The sequence below is a fragment of the Myotis daubentonii genome, chromosome 18, assembly GCF_963259705.1.
Source record: "Myotis daubentonii chromosome 18, mMyoDau2.1, whole genome shotgun sequence".
NCBI lineage: Eukaryota > Metazoa > Chordata > Mammalia > Chiroptera > Vespertilionidae > Myotis > Myotis daubentonii.
This window is the reverse complement of record NC_081857.1, coordinates 43,181,472-43,201,974: the sequence shown is the minus strand read 5'-3', so window position 1 is coordinate 43,201,974 and position 20,503 is coordinate 43,181,472. Positions and strand designations below refer to the sequence as shown.

Here is a 20,503-nt window from a genome sequence, read left to right as displayed (position 1 = left end):
CAGGGGGTTATTGTTCGATGGGTCCAGGGCCTCAGTTTTGGATGATGAACAAGTTCTGGAAAGATAGTGGGGCCGTCCCCTCACAATGCACCCCGCTCCGTGCAGCAAGGGGGGCCAGGGAGGCACCGGAGGCTGGCTGCTGGGAGGGAACAGATGGAGGGGCCACAGGGCGGAGGGACTGGGAAGGGAGGCCTCCTCTCCCTCACCCCTCCTGCCTCCGTCTCCCCTTCTCACCCTGGCCTTCCTGCCGCCACCCCGTCCTCTCTGCTTCCACCCTCTCTCGCCTTCCTCCTGCTGGAAGCAGTGAGTGACACCCCAGGAGGTTCATCTGCTGTCATTCAGGGTCAAAGAGGTTGCCACAGTTGAGGTTCCATGGTTGTAATGTACCCCGCGAATCACAGAAGGATGCCTCAAGAAGTCGAATTGAACAGTCACGTTGATTGCAATCCGGGACTATGAGGGGCCATTCTGCTTTCCCAGATCTCATACTAATAAGATGGGCGCAACACCCGACTGATACAGGCAAAGATCACAAAGGTATTGATTACATCCCAAGGTTTGGAATGAAGAACCTGGTTTGCAAAAAAGCAGTTTACAGAAGCAGAAGCAGCATGTTGTCTAAATTACAGTTTTGGGTCTCTGGATCCCTGAATTGACAGAAACACATTATCTAGAGCCCTCGGGTCTGGCATGAGGAACCTGGTCAGACTTAGCCTGTTATCTAAAGCACAGTTTTTGTTTTGGGTCTCCGGAACACTGAGTCCACAGGCACACGTTAACCGGAGCCCTCTGACCTTGGGATAACCATGCTGTCCTTCCCAGGGAAGGGAAATTGTGCTTTCTAAGACCAGTATGACCACAACCCAGGGGATATTCACATAATCAATAGGGTATTCAATCGAATGGGGTGATTTATATAATTCAGAAAATCAAAATAACCAGGTACATACGCCAAACAGCAGGGTTAAAGGTAATCGAGTTTCTACCTGAGATGGTTGCTACCATACTCACCATGTTCAAGACAAACCGGCCTGAGCCGGCTGGCATGGCTCAGTGGTTGTGCGTCAATGATTCCTGGTCATTGTGGGCTCCATCCTCAGCAGGGACCGTGCAGGAGGCAGCCGATCGGTGATTCTCCCTCATCATTGATGTTTCTCTCTCTCGCTCCCTCTCCCTTCCTCTCTGGCATCAGTAAATATATATATATTAAAGGGAAACCGTCCCGAGAGGGTGGCTGGGAAGAGGGGAGAGGCCTCAGTGGGGTTCGTGACCTTCGCAGGACGTTGATGTGGGCTGGGCACCCCTTGGGAGAGGGTCCCACTGCTTCCTCCAGGCTCGGGAAGAGAGGGGCAGGCAGTGTCCGGGCTCGCCGCCTGTCCCCTAGGCCACCGGCTGCTTAGTTGTGGCTCCACAGTCGCGCGGGTCCTTGATCTGGGGAAGGACGGGTGTGAAGGCTGCTGTCGGGGAGGGCGGGGTGACACCAGGACGCACTCCAGCCTCACATTCCAACTTTGCTGCTTACCCGGGACCTGGGACACCTAAGATGGTGTCATCCGGGCGCAGCCCAGTTCCTTTGCGGCTGGTTCCCTGTGAAACGCCAAGGCCCAGCTCCCCACGGACACGCGGTACTTTCTCGCCGAGGAGTCATTTTCTCAGCACACGGCCCTGTCCCCACGAAGGACAGAACCTCTAGATGGTGCTGAAAAGCGGCTGCCCCGCCTCTTTCTTGAACTGGCAACGGAGACACATCTGGCGGACAGGCGTTCCCTGCGGCAGGACTAACAGCGTCAGCACAGTGAGCGGAGAGCGGAGCCAGCGGGATTGTTCTCGTTTTTCTAGTTGGGATGTAAACCGGGGAGGGCAGGGCGGACTCTGTGCAACGCTGTCTCCCCGCACGTGGCACCAGCCGCCATTCCCCAAGCCTGGCCTGGGGAAGGGATGGGAAAAACCAGGCTGGGAACAGAATGCAAAGAATGCAGGTTGGAGGCTGCCCTTTGCCGACCTTTCTGCTCGGTCACGCAGTAGCCGCGGGGCCGGGAGGCCGGAGCGCTGGGCGGCGGGACTAAGATCCCGCCGGAGGATAAGAGCCTGATTGGGGCGTCCACGTGCACACCCCGTGTTTAGAGTTCAGCGGAAAGGTGTCCATTAGAGACATTTCTAGAGCCACTCCTGGCTTCAGCACCGGGTTTTTCCTCCCTGTTTTCTTCGTGTTGATCCTCACCCAGGGACATTTTTCCGTGGATTTTCTTTAGAGAGAATGAAGGGGGCGGGGAGGAAAACATCACAGAGAGACACAGCGACTGGTGGCCTCCCGCACCCGCCGGACGGGCTGGGGTGGGACCTGCCACCGTCTCTGAGAAGTGTTGACAGCCCATCAGGTGAAGCAGGGACGCTCCCAGGGGCTCGCAGGTCCTGGGGGGCCAGGTCCTGGGGGTCATCACTGAGGGGCCGGCAGCTGAGGCGACGGGAAGTGAGGGGGCACGGAACTCCCGCCAGAGGCCTGGCCGCTTTCTCCCCTGCCTGCTCGTCTCTTTCCATGAAAAGACGCCAAAGGCATTTACACGGAGGCTTGTTCTAGAAGACACGGGGCAGACGGTCACCAGATGCCGGGCCAGGCACGACCAGCACCCGCCCCGCCGTCGCTGGTGGAGGGTGAGACCGACACCCCGAGAGGCGCGCCGGCTCCCGGGTCTGCGGGTTCCAATGCGCGTGTTTATGCGGCAGAGGAAGCACAGCCAGTTCTGGGCGGAATTCTTCATTTTGCTCAGTTTCTGCCGTTTCCGCTCCTGCTGCTGTGCTGGGGGGCAGGGCAGTGCCGTGAGGGGGGCGCAGGCCTCCGGCTGCTGCAGGGGCCTCAGCTCTGGCACCGCCGTCCACATCACCCCCGTGACCTGTGCTATCGGCACCCGAGGGCGGGCGTGCCCTTGGGGGAGGCAGTGCCCTTGAGCCCGTGACGCTCTTGGCTGGGTCAGGCTGGACCCCTCAAATATTGACCGAGCGAGGGGAGCCCAGCGCTGCCTGGAGAAGGCGACACTCGGACCTGCCAGCGGGGCGGGAGGGGGCGAGGGCTCAGCCCGGGAAGCGCCCAGCCAGGAGCCGGCTGCAGCCCCCATGGCTCTCCAGGGTCAGACACGAGCAGAAGTGGCCACGGTTCCCGTCCTTGTTCCCATGGGAAAGCCTGGTGGCCTCCTTGTAGGAGGGACCTCACCTTCTCTGGCTGGTGAGCGTCTGCAGGGCCCTCACACGCCGGCGGTTTAAAGCTTCTAACTGTGGGGACGGACACACGTGCGCAGTGGAGGGGCGGGAGACAGGGCTGGGGTGAGGCGCCCCAAGCACCCACTGTCTCCAAGCCCACGCAGTCCCCAGCGGTCCCCACAGAGGTCCCCACAGCGGTCCTGACTCACCTGCACCCCCCTCCCCCCAGCAGTACAAGCAGAACCAAACCTCACACCTTCTATACGTTTTTATTTTTTAAATGTTTTTATTGATTTGAGAGAGACATCGATCAGCTGCCTCCTGCACGCCCCACACTAGGGATGGAGCCCGCAACCTGGGCATGTGCCCTGACCGGGAACCGAACCGTGACCTCCTGGTGCATGGGGTCGCTCAACCACTGAGCCACACGGCCAGACAGTTTCTCTAAGATTTTGAAGGACAGTTTAGGCTCCGCCGGCATGTGGCTGTTTGGACCCGGCTGTTGGCTTGGGGCGTCCAGGCACTGGGCCGGGCAGCTGGGGCGGCTGGAGGGGCTCTGACCCGTCTTGCTGCCGCCGGTGGAGACGGCGCCCCCACGAAGCCCTGCTGTCCCCCTTCTCTCTGAAGAAGGACACGTCTTTCCCCTTTCACTGTTGAGAGGAGGAGCCTCATGCCAGCCCCTGCGGCTGCGGCTGCGACTCCAGGGCCCGGGTGGGAGGGTGGCCTCCCCGTTGCTGAGAGATCCTCGTATGATCAGCCAAAAGCTTACCCAGTTCTTGTTGTGACCATTGAATTCCCGATCATCCCCCTGAATAGACTGGAGGGGGGGGAGGGGGGCGGTGAGACAGAAGGCGCCCCGTCTCCTGCCAGCGCCTGGGGTCAGCCTGGCCTCTGTTCAGACGCGCGTTACCGAGGCAAAGCCGGGTCCCAGGGAGAGATGGGCCCAGCGGCTCTCACCAGGGGCTGCGGCTGGAGGAGCCAGAGCTGCCGGCGGAATCTCTCCTTCCGGCCACTCCTGACACTGAGCCAACGTGGCTGCACAGGCGGCTCCACGGGAAGGTGGCGGCCCGACCACCGCTGCTTCGTAACACACTCCCCAGAACGCGGTGGAAGGGCGCGTGGCTCTGCGCGTGGACTCCGTGGTCAGATTCAGGGGCTCGGTGGGGAGGGTCTCCCTGTCGCGGCTGAGCCTCGGCTGGGGGGACAGGAAGGCTGCCGCCCCCCGATGGGTTTCTCTCCTCCCAGCCCAGCCCGGCGCCTGGCCAGGTCTCTTCAGGGGCCGCAAGGCCTCTCCCCGCCTGCTCGCCGCTTGCCGGCTGCAGGGTCTGGGAGCCCCAGGCCGGGGGATGGCCCCACTGCGGGATGGTGAGGGGCTGCTTAGGGCGTTTCTGTTCGTCCCTCATGGGGCCCACGTGGGCAGGACAGCCCCACGTGGAGCTCCTCAGGGTCCCCCTCCAGCCTGGGTTCGCCCTCCCTCCCGCCCACGGTGCCCCTCCCGCCAGGCGCGCTCCCCGGGACTCCCGGCTGTGCTGAGAGGGAGCTGGCGGGCGCCCAGGCCCGAGGACAGCGGAGGCGCCAGTCACATCCCCGGGCGGTGGGGCTGGGGCTGGGGCCGCCAGAGCAGACCAGCAGCCTGAGTGAACCCGTCCAGGTCACCAGGCCCCCGAGAGGCGCCGGGGCGGTTTCCACGGACAGACACGAGGTCACGACCGGCAGGCTCGTCCCCACAGGCAGCGAGACGGGGCCAGAGGGGAGGCTCTCCAAGGCCCCACTTCACCCAAACCTGGAGCCTTTTGACTTCTACGCTTAATGGAAAGGCTCTTCACTCGGTCAAACAGAAACCCAGCCCGGCCGTGGCTCCGTGGCTGAGTGTCGGCCTAGGAACCAGGAGGTCAGGGTTCGATTCCCGGTCAGGGCACAGGCCCGGGTTGCGGGCTCCATCCCCTGTAGGGGGCGTGCGGGAGGCCGCCGATTACAGGAGAGATTTCAAAAGATCTTCAGGCTGGAGGCCAAGTGCCCAGGAAGCGAAGCTGAACTCAGACACCGGTTGTGCTGAGGCCGGAGCCACGAGCAGCCTGCCTGGAAGCAGCCCCGCCTGAGGCTCCCCACGGGATCGAGGCCGGGAGTGGGCGGGCGGAGCAGCACCGTCTACGTCTTTTCTCTAAAGCAAGCACGTCGGACTCACAGGCTCACACGGCCCAAATGAACAAGGTTTATGTGGATGTGGCTGCAAAAAACCAAAAGCTTCAACTGTCATAGAAACGTAGGTTTATTTCGATAGAGACATGCTGAACACATGGGCTGAAATAAATGAGTCACCGTTAACATAAAATAATAGAACATTTTAATAGAAATTAACATTTTTTTCTTGAACTTTAACTTTCCAGACACTGAATAGCTGCACAAATTAATAAGCGTCACGCAAATAAACCTATTTTTCTTGTTCTCCGAAAGCGAAATATTTCCTGTTGTGCACACCAAACAAGTCAGTCCAAGACTAATGACATGGCCATCGGCTGCTAAAATATTTGCTGCTGGTATTAGTGGGGAGAAATGGTGTGCCTGCGAGTAAGGCGTGTAAGGGAAATGAATGCGACACAATTATAGTAATCAGTCATCAGCGAACGTTGTAGTTCGTTATAATTATGTATAACAGGATATTATAAAAATTAAGTTATGAATATTTTTTTAAAATATATTTTTATTGATTTCAGAGGGGAAGGAAGAGGGAGAGAGAGAAACATTCATGATGAGAGAGAATCATTGATCGGCTGCCTCCTGCACGCCCCCTACTAGGGATGTGCCCACCACCCCTGGCACGTGTCTTTGACTGGAATCGAACCTGGGGTCCTTCAGTTCGCAGGCTGACGCTCTATCCACTGAGCCAAACCGGCCAGGGCCAGTTAAAGAATTTTTATTAAAATGTTTCTTACATACCGTTATACCGGTTGTGGGCCTCATGCGGCCCGCGGGCCGTGAGTTTGACATGCTTGCTCTATAACAGAGGCGCAGTCTCACCCCCACGTGTAAGCGTGTTGGCTGCGTGTAACCGGAGCAGGCACCTGTCACACGATCCGCCCCAGGTACACGGACGTGGGGTACTTCCTCTTCAGGGCGGGCCACTGCACCAGGAAGTAGTCGGCGAAAGGGCGCAGGATGCGCCCCGTCAGCGACAGGTGCTCCGCCCGGCAGAGGCTCTCCACGTAGACCACGGTCACGCGCTTCACGCCCAGCACGCCCAGGAGGACGGCCGCCGCGCAGATGGGCACGCAGGTCCCGGGCCCGTTACACAGCACCTGCGAACAGAGGGGGCGAGTGGAAGGGAGTGGGTGGGAGAGAGACAAGGGTGTGAGAGAGACATGGTGACTGGTTGCCTCCCGCATGCACCCCGACAGGGTGATGACCCCACAACCCATAGGTGTCCTTGACCCTATCGAACCCTTTGGTGAGCAGGCAGACGCTCCAACCACGCACCCCGCCAGGACCAGCGACTGTTCTACACGCGGCGTTTGCGTTACAGGCGGCGACACCGAAGGAGGGACTTGTACGTGCTTCTGTCTGACGAGGAGGCCGCGGAGTTGACAGAGACTCACTGTCCCGCACGGACGGGCCACGTCGCTGTGCTGCCTCTGCCCCGCCTGGAACTGGTCCGAGTGATGCCCTGGTGCGAGCTGCGGCAGCAGCCGAGCCCAGAGGACCCCGCTGGGCCCCCTTCCCCGGGCCTGTGCTGCTGGGCCCAGGTCTGCCCGGCCTGGCAGAGCCCAGCGCCCAGACGGGCGGCACCAGCTGCAGCGGGCCCTGTCCAGCGGGGTGGCAGCCCTGCCCCCACCAGCTGTGCGGCCACGGGAGGGAGGGGCCCTGTTCTGGCTGCTCAGCCCACCGCCGGCCCTGCTCCGCGCCTGCTGGTCCTGCTGCTGAGTCCCTCGCCCTCCGCTCTCAGAAGCCTCCGGGCCTCCCTTCCGAGTCCGGCACGCGGAGTGGCTGTGGTGGTTTGCGACCGAGGGTCCTAGTGGTCCTGGTCCAGGACGGGTGTGGCTGCCCTCGGGCAGGTGGGAGCCCCGGGAGCCGATGGACCTCCAGCTGGGGAGCCTGTGCGGACCAGGAGCCGGGAGACTGGGGCGGGGGGAGTGGAGACGGAGCCTCTGAGATCCGGACGGGAAGTGTGATCAAGGCCACAAGGAAGGGAGCGCCGTTGGAGGGCATGTGGCCCACACTGCACCGGGGCCTGTGGGGTCGGGCGCTGTGGGGGGGTGGCAGGAGGACGGGATGTTAGGGGCCTACCGAGCAGCAACAGCAGGGGCTGCCCGTGGAGAGGACAGGACACGCCCAGCAGGCCCCACACCAGGCGCAGCTCCCCGCAGGCCGCGGCCTCACTGGGGTCCGTGTGGGCGCCAGGCACGGCGAGGAGGTCACGACTGCCGCCGCGCCTTCCGTGGGAGGTCACACGAGATGGACTCGGAGCTTCATCTTCACTGTCTGGGCGGCACAGCGGCTGCCCTGCGTCCCGGGAAGGGCACTCAGCGACCTCTGCTTCCCGACCGGCCGCTGCGGCTGCTGCGCTCGCAGGAAACGGAACTCTGGCTTTCCTGTCCTGGGCAAACGGTCAAGGTGCCTTTTCCTGTCTTCTCGGTCTTTCATCGTTTCCATTGTGCTTCCAACCCTGGCACCGTCTTCAGGAAGGCCTGAGTCCTGTGCCCAGCGCTCGCCCTCGCTGAGCCCCCTGAGCCCACGCTGAGCCCCCAAGTCCACGCCGAGCCCTCACTGAGCCCAAGCTGAGGCCCCCCACCCCCAGACCCAGGCCCAGGGCAGGTGCAGTCTTGGAGCCTCCAGCCCGCCGCCAGGGAAGCACCTGACTTTGACAGGTCACTGCTACGCCCCAGGCACAGACCTAAGGTGGCATTTTGCACAACCACCTCCCTCCCACCCTGCACTGTCCTCCCAGTGGCCGTGGCCACCCTCCCAGAGACGAGGAGGCACAGAGAGGCGAGGGGCCTGCGGGCCATGCAACGGGGTCTGTGCCAGCTGCCAGAGGGCCTGTCCACTGCCCAGGAGCGGGGCCGGGGCGGAGGGAGCCGCGTCCCCCAGTCCACGGAGGCCCTCTGCGCCAGGCGGCCGGGGCAGTGGGGCTTCCTCGCCCACGTCACACCCACCAGATTCTCTCCTGTTGGTCAGAGCCGGCTCCTGTTTTCCTGTAACAGGAGGGGAGTCAGTGCGGCCGCACACCCTACAGCCCAGGAGGCCGGGGCAAGGAGGCCTAGACAGCACGCGGCTCGGACAGGAGGGCCGGCCTCCGCCGGGGCCACGGGAGGGAGCGCGGTGCTGGGGTCCCAGGGAGTGCGGGGGGGCGGGGGGGCGGGGGGCGTGAAGGGCAGCAGCTCCGAGGCGAGTGCCCGAGCACGTGGTCCCTCCCTGGGCACCAGGCGGCCCCGTCCTCAACCAGGAGGGCACCTCAGTGCAGCTGCACTCGGTGAATTCCGTCTTCTGGCCTCTGTTCCCGGGTCTGTCTCTCTTCCTGTCTGTCTGTCTGTCTGTCTGTCTCACACACACAACCAGACTCTCACGAAGTGTGTGTGTCCTTCGGTTCCCATTCACACGCCACCGCATCCATGGCATTGGAGGAAAACCCCACGACCCCATCGCTCGAGCAGAAACGCAGGGCAGAAGCCAGCGCCCCCAGGGCAGCCTCGGGGAGCTGGGCCGGCGCTTCCTCCCTGGGTGACCACCTGCAAGCCCGCGGCGCACGGCACCCCGACGGGAGACGCCAGGGCCCCCACAGGACGCCCAGGAGGGACGCCCCTTCCTCGCCTCTGCTCGGTGTTCCATCGGCAACCAGCACAAGCGCACGGCCCCCAGGTCTGCTCAAGCCGCGAGGGCGAGAGCACGAACCACTCCTCCCGGGTCCCAGACAGTGTCGGACGGACAGGCTCCTGCGGACGCTGCCCGTGCGTCCCCAGGGGAGACACGCTGCCCACCATGTCTTTAGCCACAAGTTCTCTTTTTCTATAGCGTCGCCTTGAGGCCATTTTCCTTAAACAAAGAGAAACAAACAGCATTGCTAACTTTCAGATTCTCCCATTAATGACGCAACTCGATGATGAAGCAATGGTTTTGCCGACTGTCACCAACTTCTGTCACTTTGTGCTCAGACTCTCTCAGAAATCCAACCTGCCAACCTCCCAGCCGCCACAGCGAGTGCCTGGTGCAAACACGGGGAACAACACTGCGGAACTTGTAGGAAAAAATGTAAAACGGGCGGAGGGGGGGGGGTGTGGGGGGGTCTTGGTGAAACGACATAACCGGAAGCCTGGACGGGTGTGCACAGCCTCGCCGCCCGGCTCCCGCACCCGCCCGCCCGCCCAGGTCTCCCGACTTCGCGCTCCCTGAGCGAGGGCCGCTGAGCGAGGGGCATGGCCTGAGGAGGCTGGAGCAGCAGCAGGCCGGGCCTCGAGCTGGCACCGCCCCCGCTGACACGACTCATCCACGACTCGTCCGCAGATCCCTGTCGGGTCAGCAAACCCTTAGGAAAACAGCACCTGGACCTGCCGCCGCGCCGGGCCACCTGACCCGCACGGACACCTGGCTGCAGGGACACCTGGCTGCAGGGACACCTGGCTGCAGGGAACATGCCCACTTAGGCCAGAGCAAACCTGTTCCGCAGGCTGTCGGCCGTAAACACTTCAAAACTGCTTCGTCAGAGCCCGTTCTGGCGTCCGCGAGCGCCATCAGGGCGGCCAGGAGCCGATGCTATTTGCTAACCAGTGGGACGGGCCGCCCTGGGCCGCCCTTGCCCCCCCCCCCCCCCCCCCCGACCTTCCTCAGGGTGAGTCCGGCTGCGGGCCCAGGCTCACGGGCTCTCTCTGTCCCGAGGTCTTAGCAGCTGGGAGCGTGTGCTACCTCGCACGTGGGCAACGCAGTCCAGGCTCTTACCTGCTTCCCACCGAACCTCCTCCCCTCCAAGCGAGACGCTGACCCGGTCTGAGAGCCACGGCGTGGCCTGCAGATGCGCCCTCGTCCTGGTCACCGCGGGGGCTGGGGGCAGGGGTCGTTTTGCAGGATTTGCCACATGTCTTGGAGGACATGGAGTTTGCCCACCGGCCTGCGGGTCCCGGTGGCACTGGGACCCCTACCCCGTGCTCCCTGCAGAGAAGGGCCGCCTCCCTGCAGCTGACTGAGAAGGAGCCATGACCGTGACCGTGACTGCGGGGAGTCCCAGCAGGAGGCGGGGCAGACACGCCCCGAAGGCAGGCCCCAGAGGACCCCCGGCCTAAACAGGATCGTTCCCCAAGGCTGGGGGGACCGGAAAGACGGACAGACGATGAAGATGACGGCTTGGTCCCCAGAGGCTGTTAGGAAACACTGCGCTGCAACCTTTTTAAAAGAAAGTAGAGAAGAACGGTGTTGGGGCCCGGGCTCAGGTGGGGGCCGACCGGTCAGTTCGTCTCCATAGAAACCAGGCCACGGCGCCTGCTCAGGAGGGAGACACAGGTCACCTCTGCCGAGACGTGTTCACTCAGAACCTGCTGCCAGCAGCGCCCCCGGCTAGACCCCAGGGCCCGTCGGGGTGAAGAGGTAACTGGGCAGTTGCGCAACTTGCTTTCCTCGGGGTTCCTTCCACCACCTCAAAGCCGCCACCTGGGATCTGGCGGCCTCTGCCGCCCCCCCCCCCCCCCGCCTCTCCCCCCACATGGACCTCCCTCCGTGCCCAGCCCCAGCGCTCTCATCCGCTCATCGGTGCCAGGACTGCAGGGTGAGGCCCGGGCTCATGGCGGGCACCCGGTTCCCGAGCTCCCACGCCACCCGATCCCTCCGGCCGCGGGGAACCCCCCCAGCTCCCTGTGGGAGCCCCTTCATTCCTTTCCACCATCAGACCAAATGGGGCTTGAAAAACGCCAACCAAATGCCCTGCATTGATTTCAGAGGCTGTGAAAGCAGAGCCAGACCCTCACAGGGCCTTGGGCGCGAGCCTCAGGCTGGGCGGCCCTGGGCGGCTGGGCCTTTGAACTTCAGAGCCGCTCAAAGCCTCCCTTCTCTCCGGCTCCGCCTCAGCCCGGCCGCCCGCCCAGGGCCGCCTCCCCAGCTCCCTGCTGACCACACGCCCGCCCTCTGAAAGCAGCCTTGTTCGCAGGCCGCCCTTCCGCCCGCTCACCTCCCACACCACCGGAGGGAGAGGCCCGTGCCCACCTGGCACGGCCACAGCAGGGAAAGCGGAAGACGGGCCGAGGGCAGAGCCCCACTGGCCTCCCAGGAGGCGCCAGTGGGAGAGGGGGGAACATCCATTTGCAAGCTTGGGAGGGTCCTCCACGTGGAGAAACAAAAAGCCATTCAAAGCGCTCCCCCCGGACCGACAGCCTGAGCTCGGCTGGGCTGCGCTCGGAGGCCACGGAGAGCGGGAAGCAGGGCCACAGTGTGAATGGAGGGCGTCACCCCGGGTCAGGGCAGCGGGGAACCAGGGACGTGGGACTGGCACAGAACCGTGTCTCCCGTGGACTGATCTCATGGGACATGCGACACGCTCGTTCACGCAGGCTGCTGGACGGCGAGTGTGTGAGTGCGCAGGGACCCGCGGGGAGACGCGATCCTGGCGTGACCTGGGTGCGCAGGGCCGGTCACACGGGCTGAGCCCGGCAAGCCCATGGCCGCCAGGCGGGGGCCCTCCTTGGAGCCAGGGGGCGGCGGTGGCCTAGTTGTTCCTGCTGACTGGCTCGGCCCTCATCCCCACCGGGTGTGCCTGCTGGTGGGCACCGGTCAGCGGCCGTTCTCCGTCGCCGAGGGTCCTCTGCAGGCGGCAGAGGTGATCCCCAGATGCAGGCCATTCTCCAGAGCATCACGCCAACTCGGGCGGAGGGAGTGCCACCAGGCTCTGGCTTATCACCCCGAAGTGAATCGACTCTCGTTAACGTTCCCAGCACGTGCCAATCAACCGGCGGATAAAAACGCGATGAACTGTGCAAATAGGGCAACCCGTGCTGCCCGCTTGCTGGTGGCTCACCACAGAAAACGCCCTTTTCCTGCGTGGCTCAGGGGTTGAGTGTTGGAGGTCACGGTTCAATTCCCCATCAGGGCACAGGCCCGGGTTGCGCGATTGATCCCCAGTGGGGGGCGTGCAAGAGGCAGCCGGTCCGTGATTCTCTCTCACCATTGATGTTTCTCTCCCTCTCTCCCTCTCCCTTCCTCTCTGAAATCAATAAAAATATATTTTACAAAAACCAGTCTCCCAGGTGCGGACAGTAACCACTCCCCACGTGGACCGGCCGCTGCGTGAACTTAGCCCTTTCCCAGCTCACCCTGGGAAGGAGACGTGGAGAACAGGGGCAGTGACATAATGGGCGTCTTTCACGAGGCCCGAGTGTGAGGGAGGCACCGAGGCCGGCTTGGCCGGGCCCCCAGGCAGAGCCCCCCGCCCCCCCCCTATCTGCTATACCCGTCGCATCTGAGTGCACCTCTCACTTGGGGGAAGATCAGGTCAGTTTCATTCTCGTGTGCAGAGCTCTCTGCTGAGTGTTCCCTCAGCCCCGGCCAGGCGCCCGCCCACAGCCCGGGAGGCCCGGCCAGCTCTTCAGCTCTTCCGTCCGCCCCGCCCCCCCCCGCCCCCCAGCAGGGCCAGCCCCGTGGGCGTCAGCGTCTTTGTTCCGTGGTGACTCACCGCATGTTCATTCACTTACTTTCAAGTCACCCCACAGGCATGCGGGAGGCGCTTTTCTAGGAAAACCCGTGGGAACCGAGACACAGGGCCTCCCTCCTCCAGAGCTCGGCAGCCCGGAGCGCGGCTCAGGGACGCCGCCTCACCACGCACCGGCTCTGCTTGAACCGAACGGTGTTCTCCGGGAGCGCATTTTCCAGAAAGTGTGAGCTCCGCCTACTCAGAGACTCGCCCAGACCCCACTTCCGGAGACGCTACAGACACAGCGAGGGAGCTGGGTTCTGAGTGCACAGCAGTGAGCCATGAAGCACAGAGGATGATGGGCAAGGTCGGTGGGACGATGCAGACATGGTTTCCGGAGGGCTCACACGCGTCCAGGTCTCCCGCTGCTGTCAGCAGAGCCCTCACTGTGGACTTCACCCCGTGGGGGCCTGGTTCTGGCGGGAGCAGGTGGTCCTCAGCCGTGGACTTCACCCCGTGGAGGGCCTGGCTCTCACGGGAGCAGATGGTCCTGGGCCGTGGACTTCACCCCGTGGAGGGCCTGGTTCTGGTGGAGTAGGTGGTCCTCGGCCGTGGACTTCACCCCGAGGGGGCCTGGTTCTGGGGGGAGTAGGTGGTCCTCGGCCGTGGACTTCACCCCGTGGGGGCCTGGTTCTGGGGGGAGTAGGTGGTCCTCGGCCGTGGACTTCACCCCGTGGGGGCCTGGTTCTGGGGGGAGTAGGTGGTCCTCGGCCGTGGACTTCACCCCGTGGGGGGCCTGGCTGTTGCGGGAGTAGATGGTCCTCGGCGTGGACTTCACTCCGGTGGGCGGGGCTGTATTCACTGAGTGGGACTCTCTCCTGTGGAGCCGGCAGCGGCAGAGCTGCTGATGGGATCGTGTTCAGGTTTGAGATGATTTTTTAATCTGACTCATCTTAAATGAAAGTGTGTCATGGTCTCGCTGTCCCCTCTCATTTCTTTAGAGAAATCCCTCCTCGTTACAGCCAGTCCTTGGTGCTCCTAAGACTTCAGACTCGCGAGGAGGCTGCGGCGACAGCCAGGCCAGTCCTTTTGTTTGTGGTTGTTGTTTCACCGGGGACACGCTGACGGAAGCCGGGGACCGTGAAACCAGGAAGGGCTCCGACGGGCGAAGCACCGCAGAGCCCAGGCTCCCTGGGAACGGAGAGGAAAGGGGCCTCGCAGACAGGCGCGGGGGGGCAGCCCGGGACGAGCTGCTGCTGCCTGTGGCTCCCCTGGTTGCCAGTCTCCCGGGGCCGAGAGGTCAGGCGATGCGTGTCCGCCGCAGACACCGGCCCTCACGCCGCGTCCCTCTGAGCCCTGCGGTCGCGCGCTCCACGCAGCCCTGCCTGGGACAGGGGCTGTGCCTCCAGGAAGTTATTAATATAAACCCCAAACTTCCAGCTTAAAACCTGGACACCCTTTTGCTCCCTTTCATTTTGTCTCTTGAGTTTTAGAAATCAGTTCATTAAACCTCTCAGGGCGACACTGATCCTTTCAGGCGGGGTGGGGACCGTCCGGCCTACGGGCGCTGCGGTGAGTTAACTACACGCCTGACAAGCAGAGCAGCTCGTGTCTACACGGTGGTTCTGTGTGACCGAGCGTGACGGGTGAACCTCTGGCTGGCCCGGGCAGAAGGCTCCCCACCCCGCTGTGGGCAGTACCTGAGCTGCACACACTGGCCATGTGTTTGGAGCTGAGAAATAAACTTACGCTGTGAAACTTAAAAACAGACACAAGCAGCAGGAGCCTGCGGTGACGGAAACCAGGAGCGGCCGCCGGGGGCCGAGACCCTTCGGGGCCGGGAGCGTCGGTACCTTCACGGGATGGGACCCGACGCCACCTGAGGCCTGTGGGTCTCACGGCTCGGAGACCAGGTTTACGGTCAACCTACACGCGGACTCTAGGACCCCCACCCCACCCAGGGAGGGGCGGGCCCCGTCCAGCGGCGAGGGAGCGGACAGCACGGAAACCCCAAGGCCTGCTCGGAGCTCCTGCCTCGGCTAAGCAGGGCTCCGCTCCCGCACCAGCGCGCTCCGCCGGCACCGGACGGGAATGCTCGGGAGTTGCCTCTCCTGGGATGGCTTGTCCCCTGCCCCGCGCTGCCCGGCGCTGCCCACTGAAGGGCGCTTCCTCCGAAGACCACAGAGCCCGGCCTGCCCCGGCCGGCGGGTGGTCTGCGCACAGGCCCTCACTGCACGGCCCATGTCTGCTCTCCGCATCGGTTCCCATGGAACTCGCCTGTGTGACCTGCTGGCTGCACACCACGTTCGGCCACCGTCTCGGCAAACACCAGACCGTGGAAGAGGCACAGAGCCTGGCTCTCCACTGGCCGCCAAGCCCATGGCGCGGCCCAGGAGCCACAGGCGGGCAGGGCCTGGGCTTGTTAAAGACACGCACGCTAGCACCATGGACCTGGGGGAAGGGTACACGTGGAGTTCACGGGTGGCTGGACACGGAGGGCCCTGCCCGCCTCCGGCGGTCCGTGTCCACACAGGCCAGCACCTTGCGGGCAGGCGGACGGTGGGGGGAGAGAGCAGCGTACGTACCAGGTCCGGCCTCACGCGGTAGGTGAGGGGCAAGGAGAGGCAGGCGGAGTGCAGGGTGGTGGCCACGGTGGACAGCCAGGACTGCCGGACCTCGCGGCTCCGGGGGATGCGGTGGAGGAAGTACCGCGGCACCTGAGGAGGAGCACAGACCGCGTCCGCTCAGTGACTCTCTCTCCAGCCAGACGACGCTCTGCGCAGGGAAGGTCACCCTCAAGGGCTGCGGGCGCTGGAGACGCAGCGGAAGTGCATGCCCGCCTCCACCACCAAAGTGTGTGTGCGATTCCTGGGGGGACACCCTCTATATCAACGTTGGAGATTTGCAGCAAACGTGAATGATGACGCCTGTAACCAGGGAAACCAACGCCCCTTCCCGAGTCAGAGTTCCAGGTGCTCGATAGCTTCTGCTGGGCGACAGCTCCCGACACGGCCCTCGGTCCTGGGGTGCGGACAGGAGGCCCGCGGGCGCTCTGGGGGGGCCTCCTGGTGGGACCGGAGGGCGGTGCGCGGGGTTGGCAGGAGGCCTCCCTCTGCCCTGGGCCCTCGCACAGGCGCCCTTCTCGTCACACAGCAGCTCCCGTCCCGCCCGGAGCAGGTGGCCCGAGAGGGCGGCACCACCCTCAAGGTCACTCCCACTTCCACAAGGTCCTGCTGTTCACGGCCAGCCTGTCCTGAGCGGAAGGGCCCGGGCGGAGGGCGGGCCTGAGTGGCAGGAGAGGCCTGGGCCTGGCGGGGGCCCGGCTCCCACACAGGCGGTCTGGGGTGAAGGGTACGTGTTGGATGCCTCTCAGCCTCGGGCAGCCTGCTCCTGGAGAGGAGATGGTGAGGGCACACACGGCCTGAGTGTTTGCATTTGGGAGCAGCGGAGGCTGCGCTGCAGGAGGGCGAGTGTCACTCCCCACCCTTCCCTCCACGCCAGGCCTTCCCCCAGGCTCCCCCACAGCCAGGGACAGAGAGGAGGGGCAGGGGTGCACGAGAGATTCCTGCTCTCCCACACAGTCCGTGAGGCACCCGTTCTATCTATCATCTATGCATCCATCCATCCATCTATGAAGCACTCTATCTATTTACCTATATCAGTGAAGCACCCCATCTATCCATCCATCTATCTATGAAGCACTCTATCATCTATGTATGTATCTATCTATCTATCTATCAATCATCTATCCATCTATATCAGGGAAGCACCCTATCTATCTATCTATCTATCTATCTATCTATCTATCCATCCATCCATCCATCCATCCATCCATCTATCCATCTATCTATGAAACACTCTATCTATCTATGAAGCACTCTATCATCTATCCATCTATATCAGGGAAGCACCCTATCTATCTATCTATCTATCTATCTATCTATCTATCCATCCATCCATCCATCTATCTATGAAGCACTCTATCATCTATGTATCTATGTATGTATCTATCTATCTACCTATCTATCATCTATCCATCTATATCAGGGAAGCACCCCATCTATCTATCCATCCATCCATCTATCTATCCATCTATCTATGAAGCACTCTATCCATCCATCATCTAGCACCTGTCTGTCCACCATCCACCGTCCTGGTGAGAAGGACAGGACAGGGCATTCACGGCCATTAGGTTCCATCCACTCGGATTTGGATCCTGGGGAAGCCTCACCCCCTGCCCCCTGGAGGGAGAGGGGGCGCTCAGGTGGGGGCGTGAGGACACTGCCACGGCTCCCCTGAAATGCCCCCCAGGATCTCACTGCTGCGGGCGCAAAGCTCTGACTCAGATGTTCACGCAGGAGAAAGAGCTTCCGATCAGAGGTGGGCTGGTTGTTCGTTGTGTTGTTGCTTTACCTGGACCTAAAGCTGAATATGCTGCGCTCCATTATCAGAGGGAAAGTGCGACAGGTCAGTCCCCTCTCACCATGTGCTTCTGTCAGACCTCAGGCAACGGGGAGCCTGAGCGCAGCACCCCCTGCAGGACTCCTCCCCGCACAGGAGGCCTGGGGAAGGGGTACCTGGGGGAGGGGGTGCCTGGGTGGGGAGGTGCCTAGGGGAGGGGTGCCTGGGTGAGAGGGTGCCTGGGGGAGGGGTGCCTGGGTGAGAGGGTGCCTGGGGGAGGGGTGCCTGGGGGAGAAGGTGCCTGAGTGGGGAGGTGCCTGGGGGAGGAAGAGCCTGGGGGAGGAGGTGCCTGCGCTCGGGTCGATATGCGGGGTCCGCGCGCCCCCCGGTGGCGACAGCGGGTGCTGCCGGTGGAGGCGGGTCCTGTCCCTTCCCGAGCCCCTGGCTGAGGGCCCCGCCTCTCCCAGCTGACCGGCCGCAGAGGGAGCCTTTCCGGCCCGGAGAGGAAGCCCCGCAGGGACCAGGCTGCCTCCGAAAGGAAAGGCGTGGAGACGGCCCCACACCTCCCCGCCAGGGCCGCCTGCAAGCGCACGTGGCCAAAGCGCGTCTCAGTGGTGAGCACACGGAACAGAGCGTGTCCTTCATGTTTGTTAATGTCCGTGTCATTCTCCATCGGAACCTGTAAACCTACTGTGCGCAGAGGTCTCCACGCCGCCCGCGTCCAGGGCTGCCCGGCCTCCCGCTCGCTGCGCGCGCCCCCTGGTGGCGGCCGGCGGGGATGCCGGCCACGGCGGGGAGGCCGGGAGCAGAGCCCCCGGGAGGTCCTCACCTGCAGGGCCTGGGGGCGGGCGGGGGGCATCCCCGGAGCCGAGGGCCTTTCCGGTGGGGAGGGGCGCGGAACATGGGGAGAGCGTGCAGGGGCGCCCCGTCAGGGAGGGCACCGCGTCCTCACGGCCGCTCCGACCACAGGCCCGGGAGCTCTGCTCCGTCTCTCCCCTTCCCATCCCACACCTGGTCTGTCTGTGGGAAATTCCATTTCCTCTCCTTGCAAACCCGCCCACTGCCCCGCGCCGTCCCCACGGGGCCGCGCTAGCTCTGCCGGGAAGGCTCCCACGGCCCCCACCGTCTCCCCCTTGGCCCCCAGCCTCCTTGCAACACAGCAACCCATGGTCTGTTTAAAAGGGCAGGTGGCCCATGCCGCCCCCGGAAGCCAGCCCCCCAAACCCCTGACCTGGACACTGGCCACCTGCCCTCCCCGTCCATGCAGTGATGCGCGCACAGAATCCCCAGCGCTGAGTTCCAAGGCCGTGTGTGTCAGGGAGCGGGGCTGGGGGTGACAGGGGATCCCACCTTTCCACTTTGGTCTGGATTGGTGACATAGACAAACCTGAACACCCTCCTGCCACAGACAGACTAGCTGCTATAAGAAACACACGTGTGTGCGTGTGTGTGTTTGTCTGAACTGGGAAGAAGGGAAGCCCTCCTGGCCCGGACAGGAGGAACCTGAGAAGGGAGGGGCCCGCCTCTGCCCGGAGGCCGGGGGAGAAGAGGTGCCCGACCGGAGGGCCTCACTGCCCTGCAGGCTCGGAGGTGACGGCTGACCTGACCGTTGGTCACCCGTCCCTCCGGGAGAGGCAGTGCCCGGGGCTCCGGCTGCCTGCTCTTCTGCTTTCACACTCGCGTCCCTGGGTGAGCTCACCCGCCTCCTCATTTTAAGGACCGTCTCATACACGCCCACGACTCCAACATTCACATCCCAGACCGGGCTCCCCGCCTGAACGTCAGGCCTGGATCCCCGTCCTGCAGGGGTGGTCGCGGCCGTCCTGCCCCTCCGCACGGACAGGAGGGCAGCTCCATTATTCTGGCAGCTCAGGCGAGAGTCTGCATGTCACCCTTTGCCCCTCCTCCTCCTCCCCCATCTGCACCGTAACTGGCGTGCCCTGATTGTTAAAAAACTAAACTCCATGTGCCATTTGAAACTGCCTTAGAAAGAGACCTGATCACTTACCATGCCACTGGGGTCCCTATCGGCGCGACCGAGTTCAAAAGCATGTATCTTCCGGGCGCTGATCTCGTCCGTGTCGGCGATGACGTAGTGTCGGGGAGAGTAAGCGGCGGACAGGTGCCCCAGCAGCCGCAGCAGCTCGGTGGTGTGCCCGCCTGCAAAGGGGGGAGGCCTTGGGGTGAGAGGCCGCGAGGGACGCGCCCGTTGGACAGTGGGACACTAACGTGACAGCCTGGGCGCTCTCAACAGCAGGAGGAACCACTGGAAACGGGAACCGGAGCCTTTGTGGTGTGAATACGACTGTCATGGGGCGGAGAACAAGTGTATGAAAATAAAACCAGCTCTCGCAGATTCTACTCCTAAATGCACAGTGTGTGAGGCGCCTCTCTGCGGAGCTGTCATTCAGAATCGTCAGCGCCTGGCGGGGCCGGGGCCCATTTACATGTGTCCCCGGGCAGGACGGCCGGTGGCTGTGACGGCTGCCCCACGGGTGCCACGCAACTGTTCCCTCCTCGTGGGGTTGGTATGTTTATAAAAATGACAATTCACCGCGTCTCATCTATCATGATTCCTAATGGAAACACCAAATGCCTAGATTAATCACGCAAACCAGCAGTTTATTCCTCAGGGAAATTGCAGGTCAGCATCAAAAGGCTTCGGCGTCCTCTCTGTTCACTAATTATTTATTAGAAGGCTACACGCTGCGGAGAGGCTTAATTACTGACCGGTGCGAGGTACTCATTTGTCATTAAAGTCGCAGCGCGGAAGCGTCAGCCCAGCTGCTAATTGCCTGGCTGGGAGCTGGTTCCGGTGACGCAACGAAACTACAACTCCCAGTATGCTGTGCGCACAAAGCGCGAAGGAGACCCAGGGACGGCGTCGCAGTGCACTCTGGGTTTTGTGGTCCCGCCCCGTACTTACCGGACCCGGCCACCGCCATAAGACTGACAGATTCCCGGGGAACAACAACCCGGGAATGAAGCACGAGCCACAGCCGCAGGGCTAGGACCACTGCCGCCGCTCCTGCGGCCGCCGCGAGGATAAGGACGCACCCCATTCAACGGAACTACGCATGCGTACTGCCCTCCGGCCAGCCCAGAGGAGCGGTCAAAGTTCAGGAACTACGGGCGCTGAGGAGACTCAAACTGGCCTGTGCAACGTCATGCTGGGCGGGGTTCCGGGCCGGAGGCGGAAGTCCGGCCTCTGGACTGTGGCTGCGGCGTGGCCACCGCCGGAGCGGAAGCTCACATTCCGGAAGTTAAGCGCTGAAGTTGCATTTCCGCCCGTGGTGAGGTCAGGAC

General features: G+C 63.0%; 2 protein-coding genes across 2 annotated transcripts in view; one reads left to right on the top strand and one right to left on the bottom strand.

Moving 5' to 3' along the window:
* Positions 1-5,446: 5,446 nt before the first annotated feature.
* On the bottom strand, positions 5,447-20,461 carry ALG14 (ALG14 UDP-N-acetylglucosaminyltransferase subunit). The gene is made up of 4 exons (XM_059674964.1): positions 20,124-20,461; positions 19,206-19,357; positions 15,382-15,513; positions 5,447-6,491 (listed from the first exon to the last, which is right to left on the bottom strand). The coding sequence occupies exons 1-4, from the start codon at positions 20,257-20,259 to the stop codon at positions 6,261-6,263; spliced, it is 651 nt and encodes a 216-aa protein (XP_059530947.1). The 5' UTR covers positions 20,260-20,461; the 3' UTR covers positions 5,447-6,260.
* TLCD4 (TLC domain containing 4) overlaps positions 17,700-20,503 on the top strand; it is a 42,372-nt gene continuing 39,568 nt past the window's right edge. The window contains exon 1 of the mRNA XM_059674959.1: positions 17,700-17,811. The gene's annotated coding sequence lies outside the window, so the exon portion shown is untranslated. The remainder of the gene's footprint in view (positions 17,812-20,503) is intronic.